The 12,260-nt window shown below is 41.3% G+C and overlaps 1 protein-coding gene across 2 annotated transcripts; it reads left to right on the top strand.

Moving 5' to 3' along the window:
• Nucleotides 1-341: 341 nt before the first annotated feature.
• LOC308126707 (transforming growth factor beta-3 proprotein-like) lies at nucleotides 342-10,973 on the top strand. Of its 2 annotated transcripts, XM_080491278.1 has the most exons (8): nucleotides 383-1,167; nucleotides 5,122-5,285; nucleotides 6,618-6,747; nucleotides 7,101-7,208; nucleotides 7,562-7,727; nucleotides 7,897-8,050; nucleotides 9,039-9,237; nucleotides 10,055-10,973. In XM_080491278.1, the coding sequence occupies exons 1-7, from the start codon at nucleotides 822-824 to the stop codon at nucleotides 9,195-9,197; spliced, it is 1,227 nt and encodes a 408-aa protein (XP_080347404.1). In that variant the 5' UTR covers nucleotides 383-821; the 3' UTR covers nucleotides 9,198-9,237; nucleotides 10,055-10,973. The 2 variants fall into 2 exon arrangements, with proteins under 2 accessions (XP_080347403.1, XP_080347404.1); XM_080491277.1 differs by having other exon boundaries at nucleotides 342-1,167; nucleotides 9,039-10,969.
• The last annotated feature ends 1,287 nt before the right edge of the window (nucleotides 10,974-12,260 follow it).

A 12,260-nucleotide genomic window follows, 5' to 3' on the forward strand; every position in this document is an offset into this window, starting at 1 on the left:
TTAGCTGCGATCAGCACAACCTGCCAGTAGATGGTGCACAAACCGGCCATTTACACATTTTACAGCAAAGAGGAGACAATCTGAAGACCCATCACCTGAAACTATTGTATCATCCCATCGAAACCACACAAATATTCCAGTTACATTGAGATCGGATCAGATCATTAAACGGGTTCAATTGTTTCCTTTGTCGTAGACGGGCTCTCGTGTGTGTCAGAAATAAAATATTTGGATTTTTCTCACGTTTGCTGTGTAAAAGTTGATGACTGGTGAGTCGCTGTGCGCACTGGTTATGATTCCGGCGCTCCCGGGCGCCTGCGGTCCCTCCTCCATCAAACGTCAGAAAGCAGGGGTATAAAACTCCGATGAGGCCGCGCCGACCGCTCAGAGTCGCTTATACCTCGTTAACGTGCAGTCTGTGGTCAATAAAAGGGCTCGAGACTTTAATGAGACAGAGAAGAGGAGGGATATGCCGAGCGAGCCGTGGGACGACTTGAATCCGATGGATTGAGTACAAGTATGCAAAAGAGAAGCGCGCCTGTTTCCACAAAGCGTTTTGTACAGGAGAAATGTCATATATGCAGGGGAGCGAAGTGAGTTGTGTCTAATGGGCGAACACAAACTCGGATTGCTGCTCAAAACAAACGAAGGGGGCCGCCACAAGAGACCAGAAACTGAAAGAAGAGTTTTTCATCATTAGTTGTGAAGGAAGTTTATAAAGAAGCATCAGCCCGATCTGGACTCGTTGACACGGACCTTGACAGTCCTCGCTGCAAATCTGCACATTTCATCACCAGAACGAACCAAATGCGGACAGAAAGATGCATTTGGGTAAGGCTTTGCTGTTCGTCCTCATCCTCAACTGCGCAACTTTGAGCTCGTCCCTGTCAACTTGTGCCACCGTGGATATCGACCATGTGAAAAGGAAGAGGGTCGAGGCGATACGAGGTCAAATTCTGAGCAAACTCCGACTGACGAGTCCTCCACACTCTCTGGGACCCAATAAGATCCCGTATCAAATCCAGGCATTGTATAACAGCACCAAGGAGCTACTGGAGGAGCTGGGGAGAGATCGGCAGCAAAGTTGCGGTCAGGACAACACAGAGACTGAGTACTATGCCAAAGAGATATACAAATTCAACATGGTCTACGGACCGCCAGAGAGCAGTAAGTATATGACTTTGTTTATATGCTTCACCGGGTTTCCATTACGTTCTCCGTTTTCAAACAAACGTTTCAATCAACGTCTCTACGGTGCGTAATTACGCACCAAAGGGAGAGTGTACGCGGAAAACCTGCGCTTGTCAGACACGTCAAACTCAGATTTACAGCTAGATTAAGTCACTCACAATGACAGGTGCTATTTATGGTTTGTGGAAACAACCTTGTTGTCATTGTTTAAGGTAAACATCTGAAATGACACCAACTATATTTAAAACAAAATCTGTGCGTTGTTCATACTTTCTATAAAAAGCGATTTAATAACAGGTGTGAAGCAAAGTAACAGATTCATAACAAGAGCTTCAAACATGTGTTTATCTCTCTCTCTATATATATATATATATATAAAAGTATAACAGTTATGCGAAAATATGATTTAGAACACAGATTCACATTGGAAGTTTGAATAAAGAAGAAAACAACACACTCAGATGACCAGAGCAGAGGTAGGTATTCATTTTCACACTCCTATTTTTAGAAACTGCTACCTGTGTCCAAGTTCTCTGAAGTTGGTAAAACTCAAAGGTGAACTTGTGGTGCATGTGCTCTATTTCTACGGAGCTTGCCAACCTGTTTTCAGTCACTACCTGTGTTCCAGGAAAGTCTCTCTCCTCCTTCTACTGACTCCACTCTTCTCGCTTTCACGTTTTTCCCCTCCTTTCTGAGGATCAAGTCCCTATTCCCAGATGTTCCTATTTCCTTTCCAGTCGATCCAAATGAGAGGGACATCTGCCCAGGCGGATGGGGATGCCTTGAGAGGAAGCAGTAGGAAAATTAACAGAGGTCGGCAGGGAAAGTTAGCTGGTGGAAGGACCTCCGGATTGGCCTGGATAGAGAGGATTTCTCTCCATTAGGTAGAAGAAAAGGAAAGCATACTTTATTAATCCCCTTGGGGAAATTCCTTTTTCCGCATTCATTCATCCTATTTCTAGGATGCTACATTGCGGGTCTGCTGAGGGATTCAAACCTGAAAAACTTCGATCCGCTTCTCTGACCTCTAGGCCACCACTGCTCTGGAGGTAGTTTGTCTATGTGGGAGGAATGAGGTTTCATAAAGGCCCATACAGACACACACGGGTGGCCCATGAGAATGAGATCACTTATTACAGTACTCAGGTTTAACTTTGTTAAATTGAGTGTGAAACGGAGCTTTTAACCTGAATGACTTCACTGTGCCAACATTTTATTGCGAGTAGGTAACACTAGGTAGCATTTTATTGCTGGCATATAATGAGGGTTATTTTGCATGTGAAATATTTGGTAAAATAATCAGTAAGGGATGGTTAGGCCCACGGTCCCTTTTCCTCCGAGTGCTTCGTGCCAAAACTACACTTGAAACCAATATTTTCTATAGAATTAAAAGCAATAAACTGAACGTGGAAAACCTCTGCTGAGGGCAGCATGCGTCTTTTTCTTGAGGGAGATTCAAAGCAGCATGTGGTCCGACTGAATTTGGATTACCGAGAAGGCAGAGGAGGATAAATACTGTGCGTGTGTGAGAGTCAAATCGGGCCTCACGGTCGAGAGCAGAGCCAAGACCATTGCATCACGGTTTCTTTGAAATCAACAGGTGTTTCTCCAAAAGACCTCCTTTCCCTCCGCAGCGTTCTGTTTCAGATCCCACAAAGCAGTTTTGACAAGAACACCAGGCAGTAGGTGGCTTGAGACGGTGATTAGGGGCTACAGTGACTTCAAAGATCTCACCTGGGATGTAACTTTACACACGCACATTGTTTAATGTATATTTCAGTCTTTCTTTCTAGTGTAGGCAAAGATAAGTTAATTTGAAAGTTAACAATACAATCAGTTAATGACTGGACACTGGTTTCTGAAGCTATTAGAAATCTCTCCATCATTTATCTTCTGTACCTGCTCTATCCAGTCTACAGTTTTGGTGGCCTGGAGTCGATCTCATCCAAAACTATGAAAAGCTGGTGTTCATGCTGGGCAGGTCGCCAGTCCGTCGCAGGAATAACGCAGCGAAACAGACCATCACATGCACATTCACACCTACGGACAATTTAGAGCCACCAGTTCACTGACTCCCCGTGCTTTATGATTGTGGGAGGAAGCCAATGGAAATACGCCCAGCAACAGGCAGACACGTACAAGTTGTTGAAAAATCAACCGTCTATAATTGACAAGCCAGAGTTTGGGTTTAGTTAGGTTAAGCCCCGAAGACAACCAATTTAGGTTGAGGAACAACTTGTTCAAATACGTATTCTAATGCTATATAAAAACAACCACATAAGTAAACTTAAAAATTTTTAAATGTCTGTTTACTGTAAATAAGAAAAAAAGAAAAATTATAAATTCAAATCTTGCTGACTCATCTATTCCATAAATGTGTTAAGTAACTCTTTCAAATGATGATTCCCACTTTACTGAATGAAAGTTGCCTGCCAGGTGTTGATAAGCAGCCAGATTGTGATGTCCGTACAGAGTCGATTCTTTACTTTATGGTTCACAGTTATTGGCTTCACATCTGACCTACACACTTTTAAGAATGAGATCACTGATCTCAAGTATCATCAAGCTAAACTGCACAAAAATATCAAACTGTTCCTTTGAAATCGGATTTAAAAACTCAGAAGTTGAGTGTCGTTCAGTGACATCATCGTCTTTGCATAGATTAATGTGGAGCATCAAATGTGATGAGTTTCATGTTGACCTCTGGTGGACCCGAGGACCACCTCGTGTCTGTGACAGGTGCAAATGAAGCAGAAAGCTGCTCGGTCGCTGACAGACTACAGCGCTGAGTGACTGGACAGCAAATAGTGGAAAAATCTCCTAATATAGCATGGTACGCATACAGAATCTGGCATATGTCAATGACTGAGGTTGGGTTGTGGAGAAGTCATCATGGTCAGAAAGGGTCCAAAAAGCTGTCAGTGGGTCTGAGGATAGCCGGGCCTTTTGATATACAGATACCAGAGACGTGAAGTAATGCGCAGCCCAATAATATTGCTTTTTCAATTACAACATTTTCAGTTCCACCAAATATAGACAAAGAAAGTGTGAGAGAAATATGGTGGAAAACTGATAAGAACCGACGATTCGCTGCCAGATGATACGCCGAGTGCCAGCCCGCTCAATAGACAGGCCAGTGTTTTATGAGTTGTGCTTTTTTGCGCACATGCATGCACAACGCACGCACATTCTAATAGTATACAGCTTCATTTTGACAAGTCTGACAAGGCTCATATGATGAGCCAAAAAAAGGGGCGGTAGTTAGGAATTATTACATTTACTCAACGTCTTTGGGGAATGACCCATGTTTTTTAAATGCAAATGCGAGTTGTTTAATTGAACCGTTTGATTGATTTAATTGGACTATTTTCTTTGTCCTGGTATGTATATATGTACGGCAGTCAATTTATTATTGAAATCATGTTGCCTCGTGGCAATAGGTGGCTTGTTCTGGTTGATTGCAACACAGTCGGACCAACTTCTTCTATTTGAGCTCCTGTTTATCTTATTATAATCTGCTCTCGCTGCTCTGTATACATGCAGATCGTCTTTCAATCACTTGGTGTGTGCATCCAACTTTAAAAAGTTCAATTTCACTTGAGTCAACATGTTTACTCATACGTTTAATTCCATCTTATTTTCTCCTTTAACCCATATAACCATAGTGAGTGGAACTGATCACTGAAGCCAGTGCATACCGAGTGCTCTTAGTCAAACCATCATGGCAGTGAAGAATGTTGGGCTTTGGCTCTCACTAAAACAGCAGTTGGAGCTTTATTGCAGATTTTAAGTGTGTTAAGATTTTTACACTTTCAGATTCAAGTGTTAGAAACAACTAAACTGTAATATTTTGACAGATGACAATATAAATTTCATTTGTTACGGTCTGTAACAAATAGTAAACTCAGTATTTTGTTCTCTCTGTTACAGACGATCTGGTTTACTGCCCTAAAGGCATCACCTCCAAGGTTTTCCGTTTCAATGTCTCTGCAATGGAGAGGAACTCAACCAACCTGTTCAGGGCGGAGTTTCGCGCTCTGAGGGTCCCAAACTCCAGCGCCAAGAGGAACGAGCAGCGGATTGAGCTCTACCAGGTGTGTAAAGACATAGTTTTATTGTCCTATCCAGACCAAGAGGGAAGCTCAGAGTTGACCCAACAAAAAGCTACATCTTTCTCTATTTCATGGTGAATGTAATAATACATACACTGTTCTGGCCAGTAAACATGGTCTGTCAAATATACCATAAATAAAATGGAAAAGCGATCTAACACATTATTCACTAATGGCAAATAGAGCCAAGTTCATCTCCGTTGAGCGAGCAGGTTTGGGTAACAGCCAGACCAGGAGCCAGACAGCTCAACAGACCTACACAACGTTTGCACAGGTGGTACAAAGGTACAGTTGTTGTAATGCTAGAAGCTCATATTGGTCATATTCCAAGTTACAGTCAAGCAGAGGAAGGGTTTGTACATTGTTTAAATCTTGTTAAATAAAAGACAGTCGGCAGAAACAAGACCTCAGCTGTGTGGAGGACCCCGGGCCGAGGCAGAAAAAGAACACGAGGGTGATATTAGCATTTAGCTTCAGGCTCCTTTTATACGACAACGTTTTCGAGTGAAAACTGAAAACTCTCATTGTGTTTTGAATTCTAGTTTACACGACAGCGGTGCTCAGAGCCACTGGAAATGCAACTTTTTTCAAAAGCGATTCCAAAGGGGAACTTTTCCAAAACTTTCCGACTCCGTCGTCGTGGAAACTTTCTGGAAACGCTTGGGCTCAGTCTCCGTGAAGACAGCAGAGACATCTCTACTGTGCACGTGCACCACATCTGTAGTAAATAGTTCTTTTGCACGTGCTCAGTAGATAGACAATAACAACAACGTTTCCTCCAGAGCGTCATGACTTCCAGTCCATATTCTCCTGGACTCGGGAGTTTTATTTTGACAGTCACGTAATAACAATCGAACTTGGTCGCCTGTCCACTAGAATGTCCGTCTTCCTTCCATTGTTAATGTTTAGAGCGGATTGTTCTCTTTCCATGTTTGTGCTTTCATTCCATAAACAAACTACAGCACCAACTAGTGGCCCATCATGAAAACTACACCGTTGTTTCTGCTGTTGCTGTGTAAACGGTCATTGTTTTCAAAATGTTGACAAGTAAACACGAAAGTTCTGAAATGAAAATGCAAAAGCGATATGTTTTCACGTGAATGTGAACGAGGCCAAAGACATTTGTTTAGTTGCGTAAAGTTTATTATTGCATTATGTCTGACATGAAAATGCAAGATTTCATTAATTTTCAGTATTTTCTATCTTACACTATCTGTTTGGGTACTTTGTTACTTTGAGTTTTCTTAGCTCAGAACACAGTTCTTCAGCTGAATAATTACAACGTTGTTTACTATTGTTACTGTTGGTGTGCAGATTGTGAGGCCAAATGAGCACATCAGGAAGCAGCGCTACATCGGAGCCAAGAACGTACTGACTAAAGGTACTCCGGAGTGGGTCTCCTTCGATGTGACTGAAACGGTGCGGGAGTGGCTGACGAACCGAGGTGAGACTGAGGCCACCGCATTTCATAACCATCACAAGTTACTTCCACAGAGCATCATTAGGACTGATGAAAACAAAAAAGTCTAATTAAGATTAATGATAACTTGTGAAATAACAAGCAATACAAGCCATCATTATTCTATAATGAGTCCAAGTTCAGTCATGTGACTTCCCAAAACAAACTGAATGAGGTCGACTGGACTTGGTCGTCTGTATTGGAGGACATTTTGCTCGTTATTTAAATAACTTCATCGTGGATCAATAAGAATATCTATAGACAAGCAGCGTAACCTGCATTTCTATTAAAATCTGACACAATAATTTGGACTGTTTTCGTTTTCTGATTGTATTCAGGATCTAATCTGGGTTTGGAAATCAGTGTGCACTGTCCCTGCCACACCTTCAACCCAAACGGGGACATAATCGACAACGAGAACGAGGTGCTGGAGGTCAAGTTTAAAGGTGGGCTGCAACTACATTCACATGTTTTTTTCAGTACGTTGGGTTTAATAGTGCTGTAATACCCTTTAAATGTAAACTTTGAGGTGGCGCAGAGTACAAGTTTGGTGAAAAGTCTGCAATCTCAAAATAAAGAAAAGTTTAAGATACATTAAAATGTCAAAAAAAATATCTTTAACGGTTGCATTTTGCTGCATTTTTGCTTGTATGTTTTAACAAACTCAGACATTTTAACTCAAATCAGTGTCACGTTCTGTCCGCTGCTCTTAAGAAAATGGTGTTATAAATTCAAAGCGTTCCACTATAAAGAGAGCTACTTCACGGTTGTTGAAGTGCACTTTCTTCTCGTCACGTAGGTGTTGATGGAGATGAGGAGCACAGCCGCTTAGATCTGGATAACCTGAAGAAGAGAAAGGAGCCATATCTGCCTCACCTCATCCTCATGATGATTCCCCCCCATCGCCTGGACACACAGTCAACCCGCAGACGCAAGAGAGCGCTGGACACAAACTACTGTTTCTCGTAAGACACACATCATTTCATGAATGGATGATGGTTTTATTTAGATGGTTCTTACCTCCTCCATGCTTACAAACTTGAAGTGAAACCCAGGAAGGGAGTAAATCAACAAAAAAAAGAAATGTATAATTAAGACAATGTCCTAACTGTTAATGGTCTTTTCTCATTACAGTACCACGGAGGAGAGCTGCTGTGTTCGCCGCCTCCACATTGACTTTCGTCGCGATTTAGACTGGAAATGGATCCACGAGCCCAGCGGCTACGACGCCAACTACTGCTCCGGGCCCTGCCCTTACCTGCGGAGCTCGGACACAACGCACAGCTCGGTAAGCATCGCCCAACGTATCGCACAGCACAGTGACAATCTCAATAGAAGCTCAAACAAAACACTGACATTCACCTCCTGGTGTAAAGGATAATGTTTGTATCATGTGCAGATTCTGAGGCTTACATCTCCGAGATACTTTCACTATATGTGGAAAAAAGATCAACAGAATGAGAAAGGTGCAATAAAGGGGAAATAGAGGCAATTTGGATCCAGATAAGTCGGATTCAAACTCCAGAACTCCTTGGATAAAATGAGGATATTCACACTCTATACATACACAGATAATCCTATCTCATCTCTATGGATATTAAACTTAACAACACATGCTTCCATTTCGTATGTGTACCTCAATTTAAAGGACTTAATTTCAAATTGCCATGAAATAAATAAATCACGCCTTTCAGAAAATTGGCAATACATTTTATTGCTTCGTCTATTCTTGACCTGGATAATGATGTCAACCGGGGGTGTCAAACATGAGACCCGTGGGCCAAAACCAGCTCGCGAGAGGCTCCAGGAAATACCAAGCAAATTTCAAAAACTGCAAAGAAACCATTGACTTTTTAACAAATTCCGTAACAGTAGCAACACACCACAACACTGAGACCCAAGTGGAGATATCATTTATGCAGTCATGAAAGTTGGCAAACTAGTCTAAGTCAGACTGAGGTATTATGGCACTATTCTTACTGGACCGGCACACTTAAGATGAAATTGACACCCCTGATTTAAACAACTATTCTATTTCAGTTCACTGTTTCAGGGCCACGTTTGCGACACTTATTTACACCATCATACAAATTCTAGTAATAAATATTTGTAGAAAATATAATACAATGATGATAGAACTGCGTTGGTCATTAATACATGACATAAAGCATTTTTACTGCAGTGTCTCCTTTATAAATGTAACTTTTCAAGCACATTACCAAGATTCCCTGCAAGAACAGCTGGTTGACTAAGGTCTGATGTTTTCTCCCTTGTAGCTCCTGAGCCTGTACAACACTCTGAATCCGGAGGCGTCCGCCTCCCCCTGCTGCGTCCCTCAAGACCTGGAACCTCTGACGATACTTTACTATTCTGGACGGACACCAAAAGTGGAACAGCTCTCCAACATGATTGTCAAGTCTTGCAAGTGTAGCTGAGAGGCCGTGAAGGCGAGGTAGTGTGGCAGGATTTGACCAGGTACAGACCAAACGCGTGACTCTTGAACTCTCAGCTGTGACAAATACTCAAACGGGCCCTGTGATCTCATGGCTTAGATATGAACACTACTCTGGAGGTCACACATTTTTAAAGGACTTATTTTTCCCCACAAAGCTCAAGATCCTCCATTGTAGGCTTTTTTTTCTTCCTTTTTCTTTTTTGTCCTGTTTTGTATTTTTGCTTCTACTCGAGTCCCTTCTGGATGACACGTAGATTGATTTTCAACCAAATTAAGATATTTCCATCTCTATTTGTGAAGGTGGGCCGACGTGCTCCGAAAGCTAAATTTCAACGAGCAGCTATTTTTTTTTTTGGACAAAATGAAAAGACGACACATACGTAGCTGCTTCATTTACACCCCCCAAAAAAAATTAAGAAATAAAAAAAAAAAAGGAGAAGAATTTCTGCGTTTGAGCAAATACAAATTGAGTCTCTCCATTTTCAGTAGTGCAGCTTTTTTTTTCCCCCCCATCTCTCGACTTGGGTTTATATTTTTGATAATAATAAATCCAGATTTTAATGAAGTCGGAGAGTCTTTTTTTCAGGCTGGATTTTTACCTTGAACTTGCATTAAGTTCCTCTTTGCTTCAAACAGTGGGCATTATCTTCACACACAAAAGGAGAAAGGACAGACTCGCTGCTGTATCCAAAGCCATAGCTGTGGTCAGGGAAAAGGAGAGCTGAGAGAAAATGCCTGTAGGATTTGCAATGGAAAGTCAATGAACAAAGCAGTTGAGCCAAGCTTTTTTTTCTTGGCCAGCTTGCAGCAATGGCCATTTTTTTTTTTTTTTCTCAGTGCATCTAATAGAATGGGTTGAAGAAGAAGAAGAAGAAGAAGAAGAAGGAGGAGGAAGAGAAGGAGAAGAAGAAATGAACTGTGATGGAAACTAGCCACGAGCACACTGCCATTCACTGGAAGTTTTGATTCCTAACAGGTTCAAATTATTTTTGGGACATCAAAGAATATACTGGAAGAGAACGAGTATTACGCAACAGGTTTCTTTTTTTCTTTTTTTTCTTTTTTTTTTTAAATATGAGATTACTTTTACATTTATAGCAGATTTAATCTGTTATGCAACTTGTCGTATAGTGATTGTTTCACTAACGAGGGAGAAACCTGACAAACACTATTAGATATGAGACCCCGGGTACTGTTAACGTCTCCTTATCATTCTGAAATATGCAACATGTTTATTGTCCATTGACAAATGAGTTTAACTTGTATGTGAACAGTGACAGAATGTTGGATCAGAGCAGTTTCCTCAAGCTGCTGCTTTAAAATGTAAATTGTTTTTTTTGGAAGGTTTTTTTTGAACCTCAGTCTCTTATCAGCTCACCTGTTACCTTTTCACTCCAACCAGCTGACAAAGAGTTGCATGTGCAGTCGGGACTCCGGCGTTCCTGAAAACACTGCGCTCTTTCTTTCCCTCTGCTCTGTCTCTGTTTGTTTTGGTGCTCTTTTACAGTGTGAAGCCCTAATGGAACAAAAATGAAGCGGGAGGGGGAAAACGTCATAATATGACAGTGGCTGGATGTACAGTTAGACCTCATTTTCTCCGAGTCAGGAGAATGATTCTGAATCCCTGTACTGTTTGCCATTTGCCCAGTCGGAGTCATCTAGCCTTTAGATGGTCTTTTGTTTCGTCTGTAATATTGTTTTTGATTAATTTGTCGATAATGATTGTTATTAAAAAGACAATGTGCAAAACTGTATGAGCCCTTTGTAAAGCCCCTTTTTCTCGTCTAATTAGGAATGGAGCCATTATCCACATGCTGCCATTTTTAAAAAGCCATTTTGTCATAATGTTTTGGCTCCATATGGACAGAATTTTTCTAACTTAAATCTCAGAAGCCCCACCTGTTTCCTGCAGGCACATGCACTGACTTTTTTTTTTTCTTCTTTTTCTTTTTTTCTGCCTACCAGAGTAATAAATCCAAGTATTCGTTCGCAGAGAGAGTCGCTTAACAGCTTTCCCAGGCAACAAGCAATTACTCTTATTTTAGGAGCATATTAATGTGTGGGAATCTCTTTATGCTCTTGTTTTTCATGAAACGGTTGGTGTAAATCACACAAAAACTTAATTTCACACTTGATATTTCTCTCCAGGTATTTCTTATTTACCACTTGCAATGTCTTTATAGGCCTCAAACTCTCCAGAATCATCACATCATGGGAGTGGAAATAGAGCTGCGGGGAATTTTGATCAATTCATGCTCATTAAAAACTCATCAGTGTTTGATATTAACTTATTAGAAAGGTAATTTGATTCATGATGACAGAGTTTGAAGTTAATGAACATCTATTATTTCTGTCTACACCTGGAAAAGTAGTCAAAATATGATTTATATCAAAGAAAAAGGAAAACAGATGGATCTTTAATCGCAATTCAATTCAATTCAACTTTATTTATATAGCACCACATACAACACGGTGGTTTCTAGGTGCTTTTAACTGAGAGAAACCCAACAAACCCACTCAGAAGAACTTTCAAGAAAGCTGCACGATACGCGTGACCGTGAAAAAAGTTGATCAAAAGATGGCTTCTTCCACCGATTAATCTTGATGTCATCTTTGTTAATGGACTGCAATCAGTCACAAAGACTCGGGGGGAGAGTTGGGTTGAGCTAATACGAACAGACAAGTAGCCAGAGAGAATTCTCTTTCTCTTTGTGCCCATTATTGTTTCCTGTCACAATCAATCAGAGAGGAGCCATGATGGGAACACAAAGACCCGAGGGCACAACGGGGTCTAAAAACAGGAGTTGGGGCTTTAATGGCTTTGCAGACATCCCTGTACCAACAAGCACACAGTACTGGTACAGAGCGGCCGTGTCCCATGCATGATTGGCTTTTAACCTCCACCAAAGGCCAGCACAAGTTGTGTCACTTTGTTGCATTCAAGTTCGCCCATGCTAGAAACATCCAGTAAGGCAACCACCGGCTTGAGAGCTTCGCGACGGCATTTTAATTCTTTGAGCCAGTAAGTGCAATCAAAAGAAGA

Source organism: Lipophrys pholis, assembly GCF_963383615.2.
Source record: "Lipophrys pholis genome assembly, chromosome: 21".
Lineage (NCBI taxonomy): Eukaryota > Metazoa > Chordata > Actinopteri > Blenniiformes > Blenniidae > Lipophrys > Lipophrys pholis.